General features: G+C 33.8%; 1 protein-coding gene across 1 annotated transcript in view; it reads right to left on the reverse strand.

Annotated features, from left to right (window-relative positions):
• Positions 1 to 27,928, reverse strand: part of CNTN1 (contactin 1) — a 372,949-nt gene that overhangs the window by 142,760 nt on the left and 202,261 nt on the right. Inside the window, exons 2-6 of the mRNA XM_061206213.1 lie at positions 20,980 to 21,115; positions 19,532 to 19,564; positions 11,565 to 11,697; positions 7,955 to 8,127; positions 6,051 to 6,146 (exon numbers count right to left, since the gene is read on the reverse strand). Of these exons, the coding sequence (XP_061062196.1) occupies positions 6,051 to 6,146; positions 7,955 to 8,127; positions 11,565 to 11,697; positions 19,532 to 19,564; positions 20,980 to 21,040 (496 nt within the window). The 5' untranslated portion in view covers positions 21,041 to 21,115. The remainder of the gene's footprint in view (positions 1 to 6,050; positions 6,147 to 7,954; positions 8,128 to 11,564; positions 11,698 to 19,531; positions 19,565 to 20,979; positions 21,116 to 27,928) is intronic.

Below are 27,928 nucleotides of genomic sequence, written 5' to 3' on the forward strand. Positions count from 1 at the left end.
GCTTTTCATGCAGTTTTCTATTCCTATCTCCCCTTCCAGCTTTGAGGAATGACCCCCAGTAGTCATGTGCAGCAGTAATGTGCAAGAGGGAACTCTGGGCAATGTGTATTTCTCAGTCACAAAATGCTGATTCCCTTTAAAACATCATAACCATGTGAAGACAACTGCCACTAGGAATATCACCTCAGAAAAAGAGGGGATCTCTTAGTTCAAGTTAGAAAGGATTTTAGATGTAAGATGGTGGAAAGTCACGATTTTTTAAAAATGAAATAATCGTGACATAATACCCTTTTGCTTTAGGGAACTCAAGGTGATTGGTGAAGCTGCTAAAGGGAGTGTGAAAGAGAGCTGAATATGAAAAACTATAAGAATTGTACACTATATACATCCAGCATGCTTGAGAATAATAATCCAGGGGATTCCATTTAGATTAGCTATGTAATTTTCTCCAGCAATATACAATATCATAAAAGCGAATGAAGATGATTATTCTGTTTTTTCATCTTAACTTTTTAATTATAGAAGTTTATTTTTATTAAAAAAATAGGAAATACAGATAAAATTAAAAAGAGAAAGAAAATTAAACCACCATAATTCTCCAACTCAGAGTTATCATTGTTAGCATACATCTTTCTAGACATTTATATCTGTGAATGATTCTATTATCTTAATTGTTATTCTTATGCTGATTTAAGGTCAGGTAAAAACCACAGGAGAAACAAAATAAGAAGAAACTTTGGGGGCTGCTTAAATTGCTGAAATCAGGTTCTTGGAATTGGGCAACAAATAATTCCATGTAATCTTTGATCCAAAATAATATTTACAGTATATTTTAACAACTGTAAGCCTGTCTAATTTTGAAATAATGTTTTGTATTCTCACTTAAAAAGAAAATTAATAGTTTTGTAATGATTTCTGCACAAAATTAAATTCCAAAAACGTCAGAAAGAGTCAGGAAAGTATAGATTTCCTTACAGAAGAAGGATTTTCTTAGCTATACAATGATTTCAAGATACCACACACAAAATGCATTCAGAATAGTCTGAGTACTCCATAGTTATGTGAATATGGAGAACTGTATTTTAATTCTAGACTAAATATGACTTTGGTCAGTCTATTTTAATTACTATATTATTCAGTTTCTGTAAATTTTAAGAAAGTTTTCTGTTTATCACTCATTAGAAAAGAGGAATGGGATAATGTTTTACTATTTGAATCTTCAAGGGAAAAAAACTAGGTCAGAGAAGTTATTGCCATGATGTTGATAGAAACATAAGTCTTGGACTACAGAGCAACTGGTCTGGCTGATTTAATGCCCAATGTGGATTCTCCAGTTTACTGAGTTATCTTCTATGTGCCACTAAACAAGACAGATTTGGTCTTTGCCCTTATGGGACTTGTAATATTAATAGTTAATCTAAATTTATTTAACGAATTTTTGCCTACTGATAAGCCATCTACTTGGATGAAAGAATAATTGCAATATGTTGGAAGCTATCATTTCTCATTAAAACAAAGGTAGTAATTGCTATTGCCATTTTTAAACAGGGACACAGAGCTTTAGCTGGTTGACTTCCCCGGGGATATAGAGCAGTAGGGAGGCAGAACAGATCTTCCAACTTCCCTTTCCACCCCAGAACTACAAAAACGGTTCCACGACTGGTGTGGTAGCTGCCCTGCTGCTCGGACTTAAGAATGAGACTGAATTTAGGCAATCAAGAGCCAAACCCTGACCAAGTTCTCACAGAGACTCAATGGATTATCTATCTGTCTTCCCCTGCCCCATGCAGATGGTAAAATTAACCATCTCTGAAGAAGCCAACACCTGCTTTCTTCACAGCCCTGCTGTCTGGCTTAAAAAATAAATTATTATAAAATTACTTTTTTAGAAAAAGTAATAAGTACCAGCACCTGTTTCAAAAACATTACTTTTATTGATAGTCTGGGATGTTTTTCCCTTTGCCTCAAGAGAGTCTGGACCATATTACAGGGGGATTTGTTTTGGCCAATTATAGTGCATTTGACTAGTTTCATTGTATTACTTTGAAATACATCACTTATCTAACCTTGATAAATAATATATATTTCTCCTTGAAATAGATTTAAAGTACTTAAGTGTTCCCTGGATGAATAATTCACAAACTTTTTAGAAGATGTTTGTACTTTTTTTGTTAATTAACCTCAATAGAACAGAATTTACCTATACCAATAAAATCACTATAGCTTCTAATTTTTCTTTGATACTCGCAGCAAACTATACATTAAACTCTTTTAGAAAGAAATTTATACCAAGTTATACCGTGGGCTCATATATTCCCTACCATGCTCTGGAATTCGTGTCTATTTTTGTGCTTACCTTTTTAGTCTATTGAGATTCATTCAATATCATATTCAACATTTCATGAGTTATTTTTCTTAGGAGTATTTCCACTTTCTTATTCATTTAAAAATTCACACCATGTCTATTACTAGGTATTCCATATTTTGTCAATAGTATCCACCCTTTGAACGATGGATTTCATCTTTATTCTCTCACTTAATATACACATATATGATTTCTATTTTGTGAGATGTATAACTCAATTTCTGATGGTTCTGAAAATTGGCGGGAAACAAAGCATCATGTTTTCATTTTCTGAGGGTCTAGGGGTTTAGGAAGTCTTAAACATTCATGAATTATTGATTGCTATTTAATAAAACAAAATCTTAACAGGAAAATTTATCTTTCATGAAATTGTAATCACTACATATCCACCAATTTAATGAACACATTTATTTACTCTTTCACTCTCTCATTCCTCAAATATTTTTTGGACACTTATTCTGTGCTAGGCATTAGGCAATCCATTGTATATCAAATGTCGTTATAAAATTGAATCAACATCTGTACTGATATAGTTATGTATAAGTATTCTTGATAAATAAGTAAACTGGTTCAAATCAGAGTTCTCCCCTTTGCAAGAAACTGTAGGACACCCAAATCCATAGAAAAATGTAATGGATTGTAAACAATGAGACTTCCCTCCTAGATCTTTTTCCTGTGCATAAATTGCTATAATCGTGAATAAAAAATTCTTAGTAGAGTAAGAAGTACTTTATTTGCTTTAATAATAAGATTCAAAATACTAAATGTACTAAATGTATTTTATTTACTTTAATAATAATCCATTTTAATTATATATCCATTTTATCATTTTAAAATATATTATTAAATTTGAATCTCATAACAAGGTCTATGAAGTAGGTGGCACAGGAATTATTATTCCCAAATTTTAAACAAGGAAATTGAGATGTATATATGTCTAAGTTGACTTGACTTAGTAAGGACTAAATCCTAGGTTATCAGATCATCAAGTAGAGCAACAGGGTTTGACAACTATAAATAGTTGCATATATAACATTCTTTGAGGCTCAGAATCCAAAGGCAGGTTCCTTTACACCATCAACGCTGTTAAGTTTTAAACTGCAAACACAAAACCTTAACTTAACTGCATATAGGAGGAAGATAGATTTATGGCATGGAGATGGTAACATAGTATGCATACATACACACATTATGGTTTTGAAGCATATGTCCATTCTTATGTTTGAAGATGGCATGTCTAATGTTCAAAGAAGTCATAATCCGCTAAGAATACAAGCGGACAAAAGGAGATGAAGAGCTGCTCAGATTCTATTCTATGATTAATGATGTTTCTCTGGCTTATTTAAAAGACCTACTTAGTTCCCTGCCCTGCCCCTGCCCATATAAACATATGTATCTTTATCAGGATGAAGAGGTAATTCAGTCATTTGGCTTAATGATTTGAAGCTTCTATCAACCTTGTTTTGGTCCATGAAATTCTTCATTAGGCACAGTAGTAAAGATGCCACAGAGACTTGAAAACAAGACGTATCTCAGAAAAATCTCAAAGCCTGTTCCCTGGACATTTTCCCCCTTTCTATCTATACTAATTCCCTAAGTTATCACATGCATTCCTATGGCTTTTAAAACTATATAATGATGTATCACAAACTGATATTCCTAGCTCAGATGTTGCCCCTGGGTTCCACATTCATAGAACTGCCAATTTGACAGCTCCTTTTGAAAGTTTAAATCAGGCACCTCACTCTTATGTCCATAGCTATTCCTCCAGGCAATCGCAGCTCCATCCTCACAAGAGCTCATGACAAAAACTTTTATGTCATCCTTGACTCCTGTTTTTCTCTTATATCTCACAGAAAGTCTACCAGCCAGTCCTCTTGGCTTTTCCTTCAAAATATATCCTGAATTTAACCATTTCTTCCCACCTCCACTGCCACTGCTCTGGTCCACCGTTCATTGCCTAGATGATTGCAATACCTTTTAACTGATCTCCTGGTTTCACCTTTACCCTCCCCTGAGTCTTTTCTTACAACAGTAGCCAGATTTAACTTTCTATAACTTAAGTGATGTCATATGACTCTTCTGCTTAAAGCCCTTCAATGTACATCTTACTCAAAGTAAAAGCCAGTGTAATTGCTATGGATTATAAGGTTCCATACAATATATCTCTTGTATCCCTTTGATTTCATTTCTTGCTACCCTGTATCTCATTCACCATTTCAGCAACCTGGCTCACTTTGTCTTCCTCCATACTCCTATTTCAGACCTTTGTTCTTGCTGTGGCATATATCTTGCATGTCCTTCCTTCAAATATCTGCATTTTAGCTTCTTCATTTCCTTCAGGCTTTATTTCAAAGTTACCATCTCAGTGATGCCCTTTATAAAAGTTTAGCCATCCCGTCAACACTTCCTCTCCACATTTTCCTGGATTATTTTTTCTCCCTTTCACTTATCTATTAATATCTAACATGCTATGTCTGTTAACTATTTATCTTGTCTATTGTCTCTCTCCCTGTAGAAGGTCTCTGAGGGAGAGTGGCTTTTTCTATTTTGCTCACCGAGGTATTTCTGTGGTGTAAACAGTGCCTGATACATAACAAGTGCTCACAAGAGATTTGTTGAGTGAATGAATGATTGAATGAAGCCCATCCAGTGTTGAATATGGTCAAATGTAGACACTGGTGACTTATGATCATTCGGTTTGTGGGAAACACTATGAATATGATAGGATTTTTTTTTCATAGTTTTGTCAGTTCTTCAAAAAAAGACTACTCCCTCTTTGAAATTTTTTTACAACATTTTGGATTCATAAATTCCTCCTATGTTTATCAATTATCTTTCTCCCATAGTTATTAGAAAGAAAATGATCAATAAGCAATCTGAATTTATATATACATAATTGGAATAGTATATATATATGTATATATATGCCATATTAATATATTCCATACAAAATGATTTATACTAGCCTGTTATGAATCATTCTCTATGGAGATATTTAAAGACAATTTTATGACATAATATTAAAACTATAAGAACCCAAAACATCTTTTTCTGTGAGAAAAGTGGTATTAATATATTGTTTGAAAAGGATATTTGATAAATAAAACAAGTGAAATGTAGGCAGTGTTCATCTTTTAATTAACACTTTGGTGGCTTTTCTTTTAGCCATATCAAATTACTGAAGACGTATTCAAAAGTTGAATCTTGTAATAGATGACACTTGATTTAGCCCCTTTCTTGTGGATTGGTACTCTTACAGAGATTAATAATTTATTACATCTTTATTCCTTTCTAGTGTTTAATTACAGTTCACAGTATACTGTAGATGCTAAATTGTTAATAAAGTGATTGATTATATATTTTTCCTTGGTACTATTCTATTTCAGGAGTCATTTGTAGAAAATCTACCATGTTTTCTCCTGTGTAACAGGAAATTTAATAGGGACATAATCCAACATATATATTGTTTATAAACTGAAATGACCATAGATTTTTGGAGTTAAGGCCCAGTTATTAAGGACTTAAAAAAGCAAGCATCTGTAAACACTAGTAAGTCATGTATTATAAGGTTACGCAAATATTGAGTCTTATTTAATTATAAATGTTCCATTATTACTAAGAAAATAAAAATGTCCCCATTTCATTTCCTAGGTGCTTATAATCACAGAAGAGCTACGTTTACCTGGGAAATGGTATGGAGGGTCACAGAGCAACACCATTCCTTTCCCTTCTTTCACTCTGACCTCGGGACGTTCCTCAGGTGGGAAAGGATCAAGATCTAATCATGAAAACAAAAAGGAAAACATTCACTCTCCGGGCAATAGAAAGATTGATACTCATTAAAGTTTATTTTTCAGCTACTAACTCACTTTTAGATACAATAGTTCTCTGTTGGTTTGGTGAAACCTATCAAAGTCAATTAATTCCCTTTTACACACACTGGGATGTGCACACACTACAGAAAAGTATGGACATTGGTAGCACCTGATAACTATTTGGACAACCCCGAAGATTGAGCATTTCCTAAACTTTGTTTCAGATTTAGGAAGAATCTGCATAAGAGTATCTGGAAATAGTGTGTTCAGACAAACCCAGGGCTCTACCAGAGAAAGTCTGAGGGAGGACTCCAATGGGGAGAAGGAATAAAGATGAAGGGCAGGATCCTAGGTGAGGAATGTTAAGGTCAACAATCTCTTGCTCTTTTTCAAATTCTAGGTTTTCCTGTTTTTATTTCCTCTACTCTCTTCTGTGTATTTGGAACTCACATTTTGCTTGGTTTTTTGATAGCCTACTATTTGATTCTTCATTTGTTTTACTGGTTCTCATTCTGTTTCAGTCTTGCCTCGTCTCCTATTCCTTACATGTGATCAGTACTCAAATTATAAAATCTAGTTTTTACTTCTCTCAGTATACTTATGTCCCTGAAAATTTATCATTCCAATAACTACCTTTTTTGCAAAGAACGCTTCAAATCTACTTTTCTTGTCCTGATGCCTCACTGGAATGCCATCACTGTCCTCAAAACTTAGCTGACATCTATCTCACTGTGGATAACCTAATGTCACCTCTGCATGTGAAGCGACAATTTAAATGCTTCCTCCCATCCTTGAAATTGGTTTTACTTGCACCCATCCCATTTTAAAGAGAGCAGAATGTTTCTGCCTTTTGACTAGACTTTCCTTAAGAAAATATTGAAGGTCTTTTTCTTTCAATGCAATGCAATCTGTTGTGTATTTCTTCAAGGACTGAGTTTATTATTTACATTCCCACTGTCACCACACCAATTTAATCTGACTGCACTTCCTGACCCTGTCTCACTCCCTCCTGGTAATCACTACCACTTGGGTCCTTTTAAAATGTCACTTTCATCCTATAATTCATTTTGCAGAATATTTAAATGCTGACATAAAATCATGCACGGAGAACACCCAGTCCAGCTCCTCTCCCAACACACATTCTTCTTTCAGAATAACCTCTAACTTTTAGTTTAGCACAATGTTTCTCAAAATATTTTTCATTATTATTGTCCCCAAAATGAGAAATTTTATTTAATTTAAACTTAAAATCAATTATTTAATTAATCAATTAAAAATTTTATTTAATTTATTCCTAACAAGAAAAATTAAATACTAAGGAATAAGATTTTGTTGGGTGGGGCTGAGCATTGGAGAGCCATAGACCATTATGTTGTAATATCTAAGATGGTTCCCCCCACCGCAAAATCCAATTTTCACTACCTTGGGGGTGATATCACCCCCACTGAGAATGCATAACTTAGCATTTCCATTGATAGTAATCTTTAGAAACTCATTCAAGATCTTTTTGAACATGGCCTTAGTTTATTTTCCAGTGTTATCTTTCACTACTTCAAGTACATTCATAATACCCCTTGTGACATTTTGCTCTCCTGAAATTTTTTCTTCTCCACACAATTAAGGCCCACTAATCTGGTAAGACCCACCTCATCTATGGAGTCCTTCACTTTCTTTTTTTTCTTGATTTCTCCTTTTGTTAAACTCTTATGATAACATCTAAGTTTTACTTCGCCTAAATGCATTTGCCCTTTTTAAAGTTACAATTACTTACATCCAAAGCTCAAGGTTGCTTCAGTGCTTCTGACCATTCCGTAGTTATTTGATGCTAAACAGTAATATACTCCAGCATCTTTCTGTTTGTCAGGATTGTTGATCACAAGGTTTCCTCCTACCATACTGTACCGATCACTTGTCAGATCAATATCCCCGTTATTCATTCTCCATCTATGACAAAAAGAAATAAATGTCATATCAAAGGCCAAGAGGACTGCAAACAGTGTACCGGGCTAACATTGTTCTAAAATAATATGAGTATAGCTCCATGTGAAGTCAGATGATTAAGTAGTTGACTCAGAGTAGTATTTCTTCACATCCTATAATTCTGTGCCTCTGGGCTCATGATTTATAATTCAGCTCAGGCACAGAAAGATAAATGTTCAAGTGTATGAATAATTTCCTTTTTTTCATGAGGCATCCCAAAGGACAAATATTTCATTGAATTTTGCTACATAAACTGGTTTCTTAGCAGATATACATGGATTATAAATGATAACCATTTATGCACTAGTTTAGATTCATGCATATAGATACATTGTATAAAATATTAAAAACATTCCTATAGCAGAAATAAAATATAAAATATCAATATCTGATTCTAAATATGAGTCATTTTTGAAAAAAACATACTAATTGAAATCAGGATTCTTCTCAGTGAATGTCATATTCTGACCACTAGAGGTCGATCACACTATTTGAACATGATTAAAGTCAACTGGGTCTTCGTTTCCAAGCCACAAATACACTATTGCAGGTATATCTATATGGAGGTGATGTTATGAATACACCAACTAGAAACAGGAGTCTAACTTTCTTGGTGAGATGATGATAAGATTGCATATATAAAATAGTTGTCAATTAAGTTGACCACCTGCATAATTTTATAATCATGTTCTATCAGGGTTAAGGTTCCATGTCTTCTGCAATGTTATAAGACAAGAGCCATGGTCAACCAGTGGGCTGTGGTCCCATCATTCATTGCCTGGCTGCACAATTCTGATTAGGGTCAGAATCTTGCCAAAAAGGTCTAATGATTTTAGAATATTTTTTAATAAATCAAATTACTGGAACATTTTTAGTTTTAATTTTTACTGCGTAGGAAGTAATTCAAAAGTGAACAACAGACAACTGTGCTTTGCTTCTGAAAACCTACCAAATACCAACCCAATGAATAAATCATCCCCCTCACCCCAGCTGATGGCAATATTGTCCCTGACTGAACCATCCAATGTCAAGTCACTTAGTACTTGCCAAGGCAATGGGTTTCCTTGTTAGGCAGTTCCAATTGTTAGGTTTTATGCCCCCTCATTATACTTACTTTAAATTTTTATTTATTGCTTTAACTTCTTCCCAGTGGGTCTGATTCTGCCCTTGATGTCATATAATGATTAAGTTTTGCTGTGTTTGGGTAAGTTCACCGGTCTATTTTATTTTTAGGAAGATTCACCTTTGTTGTAATTCTTTTTACACAACTTTAAACACAATTTTTTTTGAAGTTCTTGTTATTGTGGGAGACAAGGCAAGATAATGAAAGCCTCAAGGCTGATGAGTGAAAGGTAAAGTTCCCTGTTGTAACTTTCATGATGTTGCCACGAATAACAAATTATCACAGAACATGCCATAAATATAAAAGTACTATGTGAATGACAAATTGCATGATTACCAAGGTTAAGTATGGCTTGCCCTGAATATTAAGTATATGTTCATAACTGCAAGTGTTCTTCTGTCAGACAAGCTGCATCATGAGCTGAATATTTTTTATTTTGCTGTCAAATGCAGATCACCTTCCTAACAATTAAACGTCTACTTCTCCCCTTCAGCTCTCTACATTAACTTGTAGATAATCAGGCCGTACTTGCCCTGGGGACTTAAGTGCTGATGCAACATTTGGGAGGGAGTTGGTGATGTATTTGCCAAGGAAAGTTTTGCTTTTCATTGTTCTTTTTTATATTTTAATGAGAAGACTAAGTGGGACTAGCAGGAGGGAGCTAGAGAGAGGTGCTAATCAATATGTACAAAATTTTATTGATGTAAAACTTTGCTTCTTACTGCCTCTGCTGGATAGTGGTAGTGGCGGCAGCAAAGAGAAGTACACGTTCGTAGAACACTGAGAACAACCTCTGCTGTTCTTTTCTCTCCCATTGGAGCCTGGAGGCTGATTTGCTTAGGTTCCATGTATGAATGTCAAGGACAGACTGTCACAGAATAATTGTCACAGAATAACCGTCACTGAAATAGCTTTTGAAATGCTATTGACCCGTCTAGATAGATAAATACTGAAAAAAATTATATGTTTCTTTGAAAGTCATAAAACCTGTATTTCATTCCTAGATCTGTGATTTACTAGCTCTGGAGCAGAGCAAGTCAACTTACTTATTCAGGACTCAGCTTCCTCTCCTATAAAATTTTGTACTTGGATTAAATCTTCTCTAGATCCCCCATTAGTTATACTATGCCATGTCCATGGTTATGTACATAAACTCCCACTATATATGACTTAAGGGTAGAAATAAATGAAGCCCATCAAATATTTTCAGAACAAATGTGTTATTTATAATTTATAAAATATCTACTTCTACTTTTATAAAATTATAAAAATGATTTTAAAGAGATGGTGATTTTATATATAAATTTATATTTATTTTAAGAAAATTTTTGTAATTATAGCCAGAGGCAAGAGAAAATGAGTTCAAGTATAATTAAATGGGAGGAAGGGGTATTCTCCATGACAACAACTTTTTAAAACAATGGGAAGTTATTTTTCTATCCATGAAAAGAAAAATCTAGTACTAAAATCAACTTTGTTGAATGACAACCTTCAATTAACTCAGGTGACATTAACACACTAGAGCCCCAATTTCCCCATCAATCACTTGCTTTGTTTTCCTGGAACCAAAATCCATTGGCATTTGCTTAATTTTTAAATCTTATTCTTTGCATCAGGCTAGAAACTGTTAGTATACTTTTCTGAACACTCTGAAGCAAGAGTACCAAATGTTACTTTTTATAAAGTTATTTTTGATAGCATAAATATGTACCCCAGAAAAACATAAAGAGGTATGTTATATAGATTGTCCGATATGTAGAGACATTTAAGGAATTTGCTTTGTTGTCTGGAATATAGATTTGAGACTACTGAAAAAATGGTGCTTTCTAGAGTTATCTATGTAAGAAGATCTTTAAATGTAGTTAATATAGAAATACTATCCATCATCTGTAGGTATGAGTTATCCAGGCCAATACATAAAAAAACAGTTTATCCTCAAATGCATATATTTAAATTGTGCATATTATTCATATAGCCATTTTCTTACTTAATAGCATGATCTCCATTAGCCAGTTTTTAAGTGGATAATGTCAAATGACACTGGCATTATCTGTGCAGGAAATAGGAAGTGAATTATTTGCATATATTTGAGAAAACTGTTTATTTGGGTATTAACAACTTTAAAAAAATAACGTGTATGACAATATTTTTGTTAATGTTCCTGGACTTCGTAGAAAGCTTTATGACATAGCTTTCTCTATAGATACAGGGTCATAGATGCTGATCTGTAATCTTTAGTCCAACACTTCATTCTGAAAAGAGCAACGAGGTACATTACTTGTAAACTGGGAAAGGGCTGGCTCGTGCCCTACAGTTTAGTGAAACTTTTCCTTCCGGTGACTCCTCTGGATAAATGGTATTGATTGGTTGTTCTTCAAAAATTGGTCCAAATCCTTTGTCTTCCTCAGAAACTATAAGAAAAATACAATTATTTTACATTGTTCTATTTTACAAATCAAAGATAATTTGGGTGCATTAAAAAGTTTTTTGAAAAAAGGTCAGAAACATGGAATCTCCATTTTCATTCAAACCAAAGATATTTGCCACTATAATCCTGAGGAAAATGTTTAGGTTCTTTATTCAAAATTCTTTTCTACCCATCTCTCATCATTTCTCCAAAAGCACTCTGCATTGCCATGCTTTGGCAACTATTTATGGCTCCTCATACAAGTCATGCTTTCATGCCTCTGACACTTTGCACATACTTTTCCTCTTTCTGGAATCACCATCTGACTTTTCCCCTCTTATCAAAATTTGTACACTCCTTTATGATTTAGTCATAGAGTTAGTTCCTTCATGAAACCACCTCTCCAACCCCTCCTAGCTTTAGTTGGTCCTCATTTATGTTCTCATAACTCCCTATCAGGTTTATGACACTTAACACACCTGCTGTGATTCTTGATACAACTTTCTGTTTCACTAGATTGCAGATGCTTGGGGACAGGTCTGGAACATACTAGGTGCTTAACAACTTTTGAACAATATAATGAATGAATTTCTATACGCTCTGGGGAAATGAGTCCTTTTTTGGGGTCAGTTCTTGTTCTGTTTTTGTTTTTGTCTTTGTCTTTAAACATGTGACCAGCACTAGTACTTAGCAACATCTAGAACAATCAGTAAACTAATTACATGATATGGGATCTGGCCAACTCGTTTAAAATCTACCACAAAAATACCAGTGTTGAGAAGCAGTTGTTCCTGACTGTGTATCCTCTCTGGAGGGCAGGTGTGACACCTCATAGCAGGATGAGGAGAAGAGAATCACTCCCATGTCATCAGTGTGGCACCATTTACAGAGCACAGCTAAGAGCCATATACCCCAAATGAATTAATACTGATGTATATGACTAGAAATGAGGAATAGTCTTAGATGGGATCATTGTAATGTCTCTGCTTGATCAAAAGCTATGGTTCACTCCTCCAATTTATTTTTTTAAGAGAGAGTGTAAGGCAAATGCTACACTGAAATTTTGGTTGTTCTAACATTAAACTTAAGGGTAAAAGCTTTCTCCCAGTTTCTCTTAACAAGCAGCTTAATTACGTCTTTTAAATCTTGCTTTACTACTGTTTAGCAGTGCTTTTGGAAAAATTATTTAATGTCTCCAAGACTCAATATCATGCTTTATAAAATGTGGATAATAATAAAATCTATCTCATTGGACTATTGTGAGAATTACATTGAGACAACCCATGTAGTCAGTAATCAATAACTACTGATTTTACCAACATTCTCATGAATTTGCCAATCCTTTCAAAATTTAATTTAAATATCTTATGTATATCAGCTCTTAGACTAATTCCAAAAGCTTCAGGAGCCAAATTTTATTCATTCTTGTAGCTCTGGTTCCATAAGCATTATGTCAATACATATTTCTGTGTATATAGATGACTAACAAAAACCTTCAGTTAGTTTCTCCCAGTATGAAGCATTAATTTTTCTAAACTGACCTGAAATATTTCAAAGGGAGAAGCCTCAGTTTTAGTTGGAATGTGCTGAAATTGCCATTCAAGTATTTATAGACCTTAGTTACATTCCAAAACCACCATTCTATTTCAGACCGCAGATAAATTTCTGGATCAGAATTGGAGGAACCAGAGAAACTGGGATTTAGCTCCGGCTGTGCAGTGTTCTAGCCGTTGTTTTATACAAGTTGTTTGCTCTACATGGTATCTACAGTTTAAAAAAAAGAAAGGAATAGGGGCACGTGCCCTAAGGACTTCACAGGCCTACTGCAACCATAAGTAAGACAATGAGTGCAAGGTGTTCACAGAAGTCCTCTGCTAATGCTTTTGAAGTCCTGCTCTAAGCTGTGTCTAGTTCCATATCCCTGAGGTTGTAAACACTAGAAATGCATATAATGTTTTCTGCTTTGCTTCTCTAATTTTCCTGATGATGTCCAATGTTTTCTGGCCTTTCAGGATGTAATAGCACACCAGGGAAAAATGAGGAATGAAACCCAAATCCCTGATAACTAGACCTTCGTTTGGATGTAGGGTCTAGATTTTCTAATCTCTGAAAGAAATGACCTTGTGCTTATCTATGATAAAAATCATGTGCTATTTTTTCTTCCCACTTGGACAATCTCATAAGCTCTTCCTTGAGTCTCTCCCATTTGCACAGCTTTTCTGACTGGAGCAATTTAGTAACACTGCTGCCCTGGAGAGTCTCTTGTTTCTTCCCAACTCCCAAAAAAAAAAAAAAAAGCTTACAAAGACAAGCAGAGGAGTTCAATTTTATTAATATATTTTGATTCTCTTCTGGAAGGTAAGATGACTTCTATTTTCACTTTACCCCATGATAAATTATGAGTTTAGTATGAAATTTTTGAACAATTAAAAAAAATACCTAAATAGACTAAATATTTAGAATACTAAAAATAAATAGTGTTTAGGGGAGTTTAAAGCTCATGAATATCTTCTAAGTACATTGTATTTATATACAAGCCTGATGATTATGGTATTACTATCATTACCAATAGAAAATAGCATCAAATTTAAAGAGGAATGGATGTTTGGTGCAATTATGCATATAATTTAAACAGAAGCCCACTGATCTGCACTGGATTAGATCTTGAGTTTCCATTTGCTACATCAGTGGCAGCATAAGAATTTTAGATGGTCATCTGCGAGGCTACAGTTTGGTGAACTAGAGGTGTTGGTTGTCCTTAATTCAGTCAATGACTTGATTCTGACTTTGCATATGGTGAAGTTTTGAGATATAATGCCAAAAGCATGATCCATGAAAGAAAAAAATTTGATAAGTTGGACTTTATTAAAATTTAAAAGTTATGCTCTGTGAAAGACACTGTTTTAAAAAATTTTTAAAATTTAAATTTTAAAAATATTTAAAAATTTTTAAAAAATTTATTTTTAAAATTAGCTAATTAATTTATTTATTTTTGGCTGCCTTGGGTCTTCGTTGCTGAGTGTGGGCTTTCTCTAGCTGCAGTGAGCGGGGGCTATCTTTGTTGCGGTGAGCAGGCTTCTCATTGTGGTGGCTTCTCTTCTTGCAGAGCACGGGCTCTAGGAGCATGGGCTTCAGTAGTTGTGTCCCATGGGCTCAGTAGTTGTGGCACATGTTAGTTGCCCCGTGGCATGTGGGATCCTCCAGGACCAGGGCTCGAACCCCTGTCCCTTGCATTGGCAGGTGAATTCTTAACCACTGTGCCACCAGCGAAGTCCCCTATGAAAGAAACTTTTAAGGGAATTTCAGGTCTTTAAGGTTAAGGGTTTTTCTTTAGGTTGACTCCAACTTGCATCGGAGAATTTTGCATGAAGCAGCAAATTGAAAAGACTGTCAACTAATTAAGTATCTACTTCATTTAATAATGGTGATTACACACTATTTCACAAAATTTGAACTCATCTCAATAGGTGCAGGGTTTCATTACCTAAAGATTCTTTAACAGTATTGTATTTCCAATGTAGAAATAGTTAATCCTGGCCTGCTAGCACCTGCTTCTAGAGTGCCCTCTGGTAGTGACAGTATAGGGTTTGTAATAATCCTGAATTCTCAATTTAATTTATAATTTTATTAGCCTTCTTGAAATAACTACTTTTATCACTTTGAAATAAAGTGAGTTTTGTTCATTCCAAGTTGCCTTGATTATTTAAAGTACTGTACAGTGCTTTGAAATACAACAGACAGCTGCACACTAACACACATCAATATGGAGGTAGAGATTAGTAGATTTGCCTATTTTCATAAAATGCATGGTTTTAATGTTTATTTTGATAGTGTATCTTTTTTTCATTTTTACTTTATTTTATTTCTTAATTTTTTTTTTATTGTGGTAAGTCTCATAGTATAAAACATACTATTTTAACCATATTTAACTGTACAGTTCAGTGGCACTAAGTACATTCACACTGTTGTGCAACTCTCACAATCATCCATCTCCTGAATTTTTCACCTTCCTAAGCTGAAACTTTGTCCCCATTAAACACAAACAATTCCCCATTCGCCTTCCCCACCCCGCCACCTCCCGGCCCCTGGCATCTACCAACGTACTTTCTGACTCCATGATTTTAAGGTATATTCCTTTGAGATAAAAATCGGTCATCTTTTAGTAAACTGAAAATATGTTTATAGTTTCTTCATCATGATCATAATGCTTAGTTTTTTTTTTTTTTCTGGAAAAGTTACCAGCAATGAATATTTCCATTGAAAATAATGGAATGCCACATGTTAATAATGATGGGACTATATCTATTGATAGGCAATCCCTCAAAGGATAGATGTAAAGATAAAACACTTTTGGGATGAGCTGGGTTGACGTTTATAGGCCAAACTGGATATTATCAGTGCCCCATGCTATTTTTTCTCAATGACAAGTGCTTTTCCAAAATTATATGCAGATATTTCCTAGTACTCCACTTCCATCTGCCCTTTATAGGAAGAGACAACAAAACATTTAAGGGATAAAAATATGAAGCTAATTTCCAATAAAATATTTAATTTATTTTTCACTTTGAGAAAATATTACGTTTAAGATATTTCCCTTTGCCCACTTTCTAGATCAAAAAGCAGAATGTGACACACCACATCACATTAGTGTTTCTACTCAGTATATTTTATAAATGTACATTTCTAGCTTTTGTAAAATTTTCGAGCCTGATTAAAATAATGCATAATATTCCATTAGGTGGTTTACCAATTACTCTATACATTTTATTTTGAGAACATATTTGGGCTCTGGGAAGATAAATTACTCAACACAAGGTTTTGAATTGTTGTGGCATGCTCAGTGTGAACTTCTGAATGTGAACTTCATAACCCCCTTGAAGACTAGCTGAGCTCATTGCTCTGTTAGCTCAGCTAGGGAGCCCAGATCAAGGAAAAAGAACTTTCAGGGGGAATACAACACAAGGTTCAGCAAAGGATCCATTAATATAAGCATTATAATCTCCATCAACAAAAATTAAGCCATCCCTTGCTTTTCTTCTAGGGCCATGGAAATAATTAGATGACAAATTATCATGCTTTGGAAGTATTATGGGGTTAAAGGGTACAAGAAACACATGACATGGATAATATGTTAAAAAAATAAAATTATTTTTAAAACATGTGCTCTTTTTTGTACTGGATATATTCTTCTAAAAAGGAGCACACAATTATATAGATGACTTCTCAAGCTAATAGAAGACAGCACTTCACTCTTTTTTTGATCTACTTTTAATGCAAATTTGTGTATTTTCTACCATATAGTGGTAATATATTGCAGAAGTAAGTTCATTTCTTAAATGTGATCAAGAAGATTAACAGAAAAAAAGAAATCATGTGTGAATATTTGTTGTCAAATTCACAGATGTGAGCAACAGGCAAAAACTGCTGCTTTTTTCACTAGTATTCTCAGTTTCATGGTTAATGTAATCAGTTAGTTGTATGATCTTAAATGGGATTACTTCACCTCTCACTATATAGAGATGGTCCACTGTAACCTTGCTATCCTATTTTATCTCTGGAAATTGAAAGTATAATAACTATCTGTGCTTGAGAGTTATTTTTTATTCTTTTTATATTCATTATGAATCAAATCCTATTTCTCACTCTGTAATATGTCATCTCAATCTGTTAGTTTTCAAATGTAATTTTATATAAGTATGCTGTAATAAGATTCTCAGGAAAAAATCTATTAGAAAAAAGCAATGAAAACAAAATTTTAATGCAGTCTAACTTAGAATTTTTACAATATTTACAATGCTACAGTGGTTATGGGATAGGGAGTGTTGTAGGCTCTCTTGAAATACAATAAACTCTCCAAATGAAACAATATTTAAATTGGCTCAAAGCATGCTTCTTGTCTTCATTGTCAATCGTTCCCCACCGATAAGAGAACAAGGACATTTAGGGCTTAAGCTTTGAATACTCTGGTGCCCTAATTCTTTAGTCTCATGGGTAATAGGTAACATTGCAGTAACTTATCATAACTAAAATATAAGGAGTTGGCCTTGAGAATGTGCAGAAATCCAATAATTAGAAGGAAGATTAGGATCTGGTTAGCAGAATGGTTAAGTTGACTAAATTTTCCTTAGCATGGTATTACCTGCCTAAGAAGAGCCTATCACATTTCTTGATGGCAACCATTTCCTTGACCTATGGTCCAACCTTGAAGCTCTAGACACTGTGTTTTGCATAACTATCTGGGCATCTGTCCACACTTACCTTATGTCTACCTATGTATGCTGCCACAAGCCAAGGAATGATGGGGGTACCAGAAGCTGAAAGAGGCAAGGAAGGAGCTTTCCCCTACAGGTTTTAGCAGAAGCATGACCCTGATATCTCCTTGGTTTGGGACTTTTAGAACTGTGAGACAATAAATTTCTGTTGTTCTAAGCCACCCAGTTGGTGGCACTTTATTATAGCTATAGCTGTCCTAGGAAACTAATACATGTATTACACTTAATAATAAACTGTCGAACTTCAATGAACTAGCCTTTCTCAAATTTATTTGACAATGAAGTCTTACTAACATCCTGCAAAACAACAGTTCTTTGAATTAGTGATCTAACACAGCCCATATTTGCCCACATCTGTACTTTATTTGTGCCACTGCCTCTAAGAATTAGCTCCATTTCTAATAATTGAAATACTTCAAGTTTCCCTTACCCACTAGCTCCATCATTAAATACTCATTTATTCCTCAAAGTAATTGTTTTAAAATGCTTATTTCTCTTATAAATCTGTTAATCTACTTACTTTTATTATTCCCTATTATATGTAAGGTTCTTGAAGTCAAGAAACATATCTCACTGATCTTTATATAGCCTAAATGTAGTTATTCCTAACTCACAAGGAGGAAACAGAAATAGCTTTGATGTGCTTCATGCTAGGACTGTCATTTTTCTTAATCCCCTACAGATGGAAATTCAGACCCACTCTGGCATGAATATCTTGCTTTGGCATGGAGGTTGTTGCATTGGTTGCTCAGTTATTCTTCCTAATTATTCATTCTCCTACCACTATGCTGTGGCTTTTATCAGTTACCAGTTTTACTATGTTTACTGAGCACCTACTATGTAGGTCACTGTGCTGGAAGCTATTGTAACATTATTTTTTTAGTTCTCAAAAGAATCCTGTGATTTTTACATATTGGAAACTTGAGTCTCATAGAAGTTGAATAATTTGCACAAGATCACATAACTAGTGAATACCAGGTTGACTATATAAATCCAGGCTGGCCTTACTCTAGATTCTTTTTTTTGCAGTCTACTATATTGCCTATATTTCTGGCAAGAACTGTTCAGTGGTTGAAATAGAATCTAAACTAGCAGGATTGCTAATTATATTCAATAAAAAGTAAACAATAAATTTTGCAAGGTCTTTGGATTTCTAATTCAACTGAACCTTAAGGTTCCAAGTTCATTAACTTTAGTTAAAGTGATGTGTGCAGCAAAGCAGGAGGCTTTCAAAATAAGCTAGATTTTTACAATATTGAAAATATTACTTCAAAATTTAGTAGCATAGGATTGTTACAAAGCATGCAGGAAAAAATACAGGCTGCATTGAATATATTCCATCTGCTACAATCTTCTAGTTGGATATTTGTTTGTGGTGTATCCATTCATTCATTCTGGCAATCAAACAAGTTGCCTGAAGACCCTAGATAAATCATCTTACAAAATTTCCAAGTACTCTAACATTAACCACTTGCTTTAAGTTTGGAGAATTAATAGCTTAAAGCAGGATGAAATATGATTTATTTGAGGAAAGCTATTTAAAAATTAACCCTTTCATCAACTTACCTCCATGACCATACCTTCTGTGCCATGTAAACTCTAAAAAGAAAAAAAAGAAAAAGAAAATGAAAAAAAATTAATCCCCAAAGCAGCTCTTCAGGTTGTGGTTTCAAACATTACTCAGATAACTGAGATATTAGTTAATGAAATAAGATTACTGGCCTTTCATTTTAAGGCTGAAGTATCACCATATCTTTGCAAATATTTATTTCTCGTCTTTGCAATTTTATAGTTGTAGCACTAAAATTTATGGTCAACAGAATTAGTATGGATTTTCAGTACTAATAAGATTATTTTTGTTTTATTTTATTCATAAAGGTAATACAGCAATAATAACCTTACCACAAAATTTTTCTTTCTTACATTTATATAATATATAAGCATATAGTTATATATGTGTGTGTATGTGTGTATAATTATGTGGTTATATCAATGTCATTAAAATTCTTAAGTACTGATAAAATTATTATATTTTTCTTGATTTTGAAGTCATCATAATAAAAATTACTCCCTAAATTAAAATAGCATTTTTATTTCCTTAATAATAAATAAGAAATACAATAAGATGCCTATCAAGTTCATCATTAAAGCAATCAGGGGGGACTGATAAATGAAAAGATGATATCCAGCTAAGTCTTGAACTTAATAGCAACTCAACAAGCACTGACCTAAGGTAATTGAGACAAAGGTATCAGAAAAAACTGATTGTTAGAAAACATGCTGCTTCAGATAAAAATACAACGTACCTCTCCTTGTAGAAAATATTTCTGAATCTTTCACACTTGCCTTTGAAAGATAGAAATATAGTATTTGTTTGTCCTAAAACTACAGCATTCTTAAAACTGCTTTGTTATTCTTAAGTCCCTGAATACACTGTAGATTATTTCTGAATTGTTTTTCATAAGATTGACCAGCCAATAATAAAAATTAAATTATATTAACTTATAAATAAAAAAGAACAAAGGTAACAAAAGCTTAAAATCCTTTATTTTCTAATAATTTTACTATATTTTACTTTTATGTATGTTAATGAGGTTGTCTATTATAACTATATAGTGAACATACTGTATAATGGTGAGCTGTTACATATCTTTTCTGCAGCCACATTAAATGATTTCAAGTTGAAATTGAGAATAGTAGGATGATTTACTCTCTAGGAATTGGCAAATGCTACACAACAGGGATTTTTCTTTTCCTCCCAGAGATCCAGATTTTAAACATTTACCAGCACATCACTATATAAGATTGATTGACTAAATCTTGTGAATAATTGAAACTAAAAAAAAAAAAAAAAAGAAAAGAAAACAAGGGCCAACCTTAATATATATGAATTTACTTGTCTGACCCAGGTGTCAAAAGAAAATTCTAACTTTATACACCAGATTCAATGAAGTGAACAGCATATTGTTTACATTGACATAATTTATGGAGATTGTACAAAGGATATTTCTTACCTGATAGACATGTTGTAAAAGATACAATCACAAGGTGATTGACCAGCAACCACATTTTCATCTTGTGTTCAGTAGAGGTTAGGTTCAATTTTCAAAAAAAACTTTAACTTTATGGCAATTGGAGAATATTAAACACCTGCATAAAGAAGAAGAGAAGAGAAGAGAAGAGAAGAGAAGAGAAGGAAAAGGGAAGAAAAGGAAGGGAAAATGTTCATCATTTGGGGTCAACAACATTATCAATTCTATTTTATTTTATATTTCTTATTTGTAGAATGTTTTAGTTTATTTATGTACATTTGTAAACCCCATGTTGTAATGAAAAGAGTAGATTCTGCATCAGGGCTTCAGCTGCCTCCCAGTATTGACGTGGTAAGAAACATGAGCAAGTCACTCAATTGATATGTTTTAGTTTTTAACTTTTTAATAATTGAGCATAGTAATATCTTTTTTACAAATAGCACAGTTGTGAACATTTCAATGTCAATTATTTTAATTGAAGTTTAAATTTACTTGAAGGGCTGGTAGATTTAATAAAAGATATATTTGTATAAGGGCTTTGTAAATGCATAGACACTGTACAAGAGTTATATGTTAGCATTGCCTGTTGGTGGCTTATGCAAAATTTTTGCCAGAAATGTTAATTTTTAGACATTAAAATATATTGATTAATAATATATTCATTCCCTTTCCCCTTCTTCATTTCTTTCTTGTATTCATTTAACAGAAAGCAAATAATTACTCCTTATAAGGAAGAATCTAGGTTTTGTATGGCCAAATCTTTAAAATTTGGAGAACCATCTTTAAAGATAAGAAGACAAAATTACTAATATAAACTAAGCTACGAAACTGTGCAGCAGTCTAAATAAAATATCTTGCTTTTATAAATTCTGCAAAAACTTATGACCACATGATTATACTGGTGAGGTATCAGGGCGCTGAAATAGCCCCATGTAAGTGAGGGGTCCCATGACTTAAGCTTCATCATCTTCTTTGTAAATCCATCTGCAACCAAGCATACAGATAAAGGAATCTATAAGAAAGACATAATCTGCTTACCCTTAAGAAGTTCACAGATCAATAGGAACACTTATGTGTACACAAGTCAGTGCAATGAAACTTTTTTGGATCTACATGCTATTAAACTTGAAAGCATGTTAATCATTTTAATTAAAAGCATTGCAAAATACATCACAGTGGGAATGGGCCTGGTCGTGACAGGCAGGGCATTATGGTGGAGGTACAACAAATTTTCTAATGTTCCAGGGCATTAGAAAGAGACTTCTTCAATTGGGACACAGTAGGCCCTTCAATTTGAAAGGATATTAAATTAAGTTTTCAAAGAATATATAAGAAATAGGATAGAAAAACCTCATGACATAAAATTGAATGTATAATATTAAGATAGAGCATAAAAGCAATTCTGAAAAGAAAATATGTAATGTTATGATGATCAATATATAAATATATTTAAATATTATCCAAAACAGCAAAAATAAAACGGTACTGATTTGTTGCATCATAATGACATGTAAAGGTACTACTTATTTTTTTTAATATGATGGATTTAAAGACTATATTTACCCCCCCTAATTTGCCAGAATCTTAGCATTTGCAGAGACTGGTAAAAATATTTAGTTGGTACTACATGGACCAGGAAAAACATATTTGTCCCTTTTGGTGTATAGGTTATTTTAAAGTGAAAAATCATTTATTTCTAGAAAAATTTGAGTTGAATTCTTAGAGAAAACATAGCAGAAATGGGTCAACTTAACAACAGGAGATATTTAAAATATCTTTGCAAGAGGAAAAATATTCAACAAATAATTTTTAAATGCCAGGATTGATTTATGACCAATTTATTTCTCTTGGACATATGTAAGAAGGTGAGAACTACACATCTGTATAAATTGTATTAAGTCTACACTTCTAAATTTAAATTTTATTTTATTTCTTTTACTAAGCAGAACCTATCAGAGAGAAAAAGAAACAGGTAAATAAAGGTGAAGAATGAAAAAAATTCCTTCAGGAGGCAGGGAAATCAATGAAATGATCTATGGAAGGATATTAGCTTTTTATTTTGTTATCATTAATATTTAAATATAACCTAAATTAAAATTATTGAAACCTGTGCACATTGTTTATGTCTCCTAAAGTTTGTCTCGAAAAATGTACATTTCAGCATTTTCTTGACCTATTGGTTTCTAATTCCTTTCATTGAGTTATGCACACTAATTAGGACAAGTTCCTTTAATGAGGAGGAAGGTAGAAAGGCAAACATAAATTGTGCCAAAACTGCTGTGTCAATCAAACAGTTCTTTTTGTAAAGATTAATTTAGATAATATATTTGCAAACATTTTGCAAATTACAAAGCATGTTCGGTTTAATGTGGCAGTAATTATTGGATTTTAAATAGTTCAAATTTATCAATTAATAAACTGTTATAAATTGATAATTCTAAAGTAATTCTAAACAGTAACTCTACATACTAATAATATTCAATGTAAGAGCAAGGGATGCTGCTGCAGTTTTTGTATTGTGTGTAGAGGAAGCAGTACTGACCAGAAAGAAAAAGAATCAGGTAAAAATGAAGGACAATTACAGTGAGAGTATCCTTCAGATTATTAATTTTGACGAATTGTGTGAGTGAGATTTTGGTCTGTTTACCTCATTGAGTCTACAGGGAATCTGGGAAAGAAAGAGGGCAGGTCTAAAGGAAGGTTGGCTGTGTCTACACAGAGCAAGTGATTTCAAGAAATTGTAAATAAGGTACAGAAGGAGTTTCTAGGTCAAGGATATTATTTTACATTTCCTTCTTAGACAACACCCACAGTATATGGGAAAGTGAGGTAAAGCATAGTAAAAAGAGATCAGGGGAAGTCAGCCAGATCTTGTCTGAAGTTTGGCTCAACCATTATTTAGCTTGTAACTTTGGGCAAATCACTCAAGCTCTGACTCTAATTTTCCTCGTGCACAAAGTATGAAAAAATGTCTATTTCATAGGACTATTACAAGCATTGCATAAGATTGTGCAATGTGAAATGTTTACTGTGAAAATATTCGATAAATATTAACTATTGTTCTACAAGATCTTAGGCCCATCAGGCTACAGGAGAAAACAACATGTCATTGTTTATTGTTATGCCTTTAATGCCTGGCACATAGAAGCCATTTGATATATATTTATTGAATAAATGAAGAAATGACTGGACCATTCCATAACTGTATTCCAAAACACTTGCCACAAACAAAATTAAACTTTAGTTCCTTAGAATAAGGATAGGATGCTGACAATAGGTAATAAGGAGTATCTCTTACTGGGCCTCTGGTCTTTGATAGGGATTATTGCTGCATATAAATACACTCTAGAAGAGGAATATTCTAAGTAGAAATATTTTAAAGCATTTTTAATATGCACTTTATTGAGTGTTGTTGGAAGTCTCTGTCTTCTGATTTGAATATGCTCACTCTAGTCAGAAGGAAACGTTTTTCATTATTTTGAGCCACACTATCTTTTCCTTCACTCCAAAATATTGCATATTTCAATAGGATAGTGAGTCCTCATTCTGGCAGCACGTATTTTATTTTATTTAATGGGTTTCTTGCTGTTTCAGTATAAAAGTATCTCTCGCATGTTGTGCACCCATTTGTTTTCTGCTGCTAATTTGTTTTCTTGTGTCACCAGTTATCCCATCACTGTGACTCCTGATCCTATCCTCTCAGCAGTGCAGTAGAGGAGAGAGGCAGCAAGGCTGTGCCCATGCTTGCTAGTGTGGAAGAAATGGTTCTTCTTAATTATCCCTTTAGGACCTGCCACTCAGTAATCCACAGACAGATCCCAGCCCCCATGGGCCTGAAAGTGTTGCAGCAAGTGAAGTGGCATAGGAAGAAAACAAGTTGGACAAAGATGTGCCAGTTAAAGGAGTAAACGTTTTCCTTCTCAATAACCAGAAGAACAGAATGACCAGCTCCTGGAACCCGGGGATACTTTCCTGTCCCCAGGCCATGCTGTGCTGGCTAGTTTCTCCTACTCTCAGCCTAGGCCTTACACCAGGCAGTGCAGATGCTTCCCCCCAAAACCCATCACATCTCTATAGGTGTCCAGTGACTGGTGTTTTTCTAACACGTATTGCAACTATAGTAATTTCCAAAGAACTTAACTTCTTTTCTCCAACATCGTTTACTAAATCTCTTACTCATGTATTTAAACAACTACAACAACAAAAATATAATAAGGCAACACAGGGTGACAATCTTTATTCCCTTCCTGCATTCTCCCTTCTGTCTTTTCATGCTTTTCTTTCTCCGACCTTTCTATTTACTTTAGATGATGTTATGGTTCTCCTTTGAGAAATTTGGTCCATATCTATGTATACATTTTTCTCCTGGACAGACATCATCTAGTTCTTGCCCTGTTTTGTTCTGTCATGGGATAGCCATATAATTATTCAAAAAAGCTTCAAAAGTACATTAGCAAACATTTAGCCACTAACAATTATTCACAAAGTATTTAGTGCTGCTGTATAATCAAAGTTTGTTCCATCAATATCAATAAATCTAATATTTCATTGAAGCGATGTCTATACAAACATTTACATTGAGAGAGAACAAAATTTTAGAAATATTGAGAAAATACTAATATGTATTAGCAAATTGTCACATCTCTTTCAGAAAGAAAAATGATTTGGGGGGATATCAGGAATCTATTCTGATTTATCCTCAACACAGCTCATGAAAGGCCATGTCAAAAAATATTTAACCTAAAATTTTATTTATGATACTCATCACTCTGCTCTGGTTCTAAAGAACATTTGCTATAGAGTTCAGTTTCCAGAAAATAGAAGAAGTTTGTTGGTGTTGAGCACAGATGATCCTAGGTGAAAAGACATCAATAGCTCTTACTCTACAAAACCAGGGGACATTTTATCCTCGACTGAATCTGAAATTCTGCCTTTGCGGCACACATCACTTCATTTTCCTGAGGTGTCAGTCACCCAGTCTGTAGAATGGAAATCCAAGTCCATTCTTCAGAAGATTTTTGTGAGGAGTAAATTATGTATGCATATGGATACATGTGTGTAAGTAAAAGCCCTTTGACATCTGTACATAACAGAAGTCAAAACATTAAAGTGAAATTAACTAAAATTTTCCAGAAATAAAATTAGTTTTTTTTTTTTTTTTTTTTGGCTGTGCCACGCAGCATACAAAATATCTTAGTTCCCTGACCAGGGATTGAACCCATGCCCCCTGCAGTAGAAGCACGGAGTCTTAACCACTGGACCACCAGGGAAGTCCCAAAATCAGTTTTGAATTTAAAAAATGGGAATCTTTTAAAAAAGGAATATTATATATTTAAAAATTCTTATCCTTTAGAAAGGAGATACTGTATATACTACACATTAAGCATTTGTATATCAATATTTTACAGCTCCAGTTAATTTTCAGATTATTAAAAACAATTTAAACATAGGAGACACAACTCTCTCTAGCTATATAATTGCATACTTCAGATGGTCTTCTCCAGCCTCATATTGACTCCTTTAAACTCTATTATCAAATTATTATTGTCTCAGTCTAATAGTTTTTAACAGTGTTTTAGCAGCTTACAGATGTAAAAAAATTTGAAGAACATGCTGTTCTAAGCCAAGGAATAACAGTACACAGCCAAGAAAAACACCACATTTTCTGAAAATGATTATAAACATTATCCTTCTTTTCCAGAATAGAGTCATACACTGCTCAACTAACAGGTAGAATGTGATGGTTTTCAGATTGCAACTGCCTTAGCTGCTGAAGCAGCCTGCCACTTGATTATGTGTGAAGTATATGTAAAAAGAAAAGCAATATAATAAATACATTTGAAAACATTTCAATAAATATAAAATTATCAGACTGTGAAATTAATGACTTGGAGGCTGCTGAGGGAAAAATATCTGAAGGCTTTCTGAAGATATGGGTATTTATTGCGTGCTGACAGCACACCTTGCATTTTACAGAAAACTGAATGCTCATATGTTTAGATAATTGGATTTATGATTAAATTAATTACTTGCTTATTTCTAAAATGATGTAATGCCTGCAGAAGGACTAAAAAATAATGGAACCCTGTTTGTGATATTTATAGCACATATTTCTTGCCAGCCCATGATGTCGTGCAAGATTATAACTGATGTAGTCATGCTTTTTGTTGGGCTAGTTTCAGGAAACCATCATTTTTATATGATAAATAAACAGAGAGTCCTACAGATTTTTTGTCCAAATTTCAGGAGTATGTGTATGTGTGGTTAGATATCTCTTGAAATTCAAGAAAATGCAGAAAGTTCCTGCTGATTCTAAACTATCTCCCCAATGGAACTGACATGGTACCAATACTACATAATTATTTTGCTTGAAATTACAAAATTGAGATGCTAATGGAAAATAGAAATAGTAATAATAAGCAAATAACACAATATGATTTCTTCATTATTTGCAATTCCAAAAATCATTGATTCAGTCAATGAATAAGGGAGGGGCTGCTTTGTCAAGCAAGATTTAAAACTCAAACATATACATGTGGGATTCCACTCAACCTCTTTCTCATCAGTGTACTAATAAGAATCAGTTTATGAGGGAGATCAAGATGACAGGGCAGGAGGATGCTGGGCTGACCTTCCACCATGAACACATCAAAATACATCTACACATGGAGCAACTCTTGCTGAAAACAACCTGGAGACTGGCAAGAAAGGCTCTTCTACAACCAAAACTTTAAAGAAAGATCCACATGCAATGAAGTAGGAAGGGAAAAGAAGTGATTGGGTCAGGGTCCAAGCCCCTAGCAGGGGACACAGAAGAGGGATGAGGATATCACAGGCTTGAGGATCCTCCCTGGGGATCAAGTCACATATGAGGCACCCCAGCCCTGGAGTCAGACCCTGGTAAGATGAGTCCCCTTAGCTGGTTTGAAAA

This window comes from Eubalaena glacialis, chromosome 11, assembly GCF_028564815.1.
Source record: "Eubalaena glacialis isolate mEubGla1 chromosome 11, mEubGla1.1.hap2.+ XY, whole genome shotgun sequence".
In the NCBI taxonomy this organism is placed as follows: Eukaryota; Metazoa; Chordata; class Mammalia; order Artiodactyla; family Balaenidae; genus Eubalaena; species Eubalaena glacialis.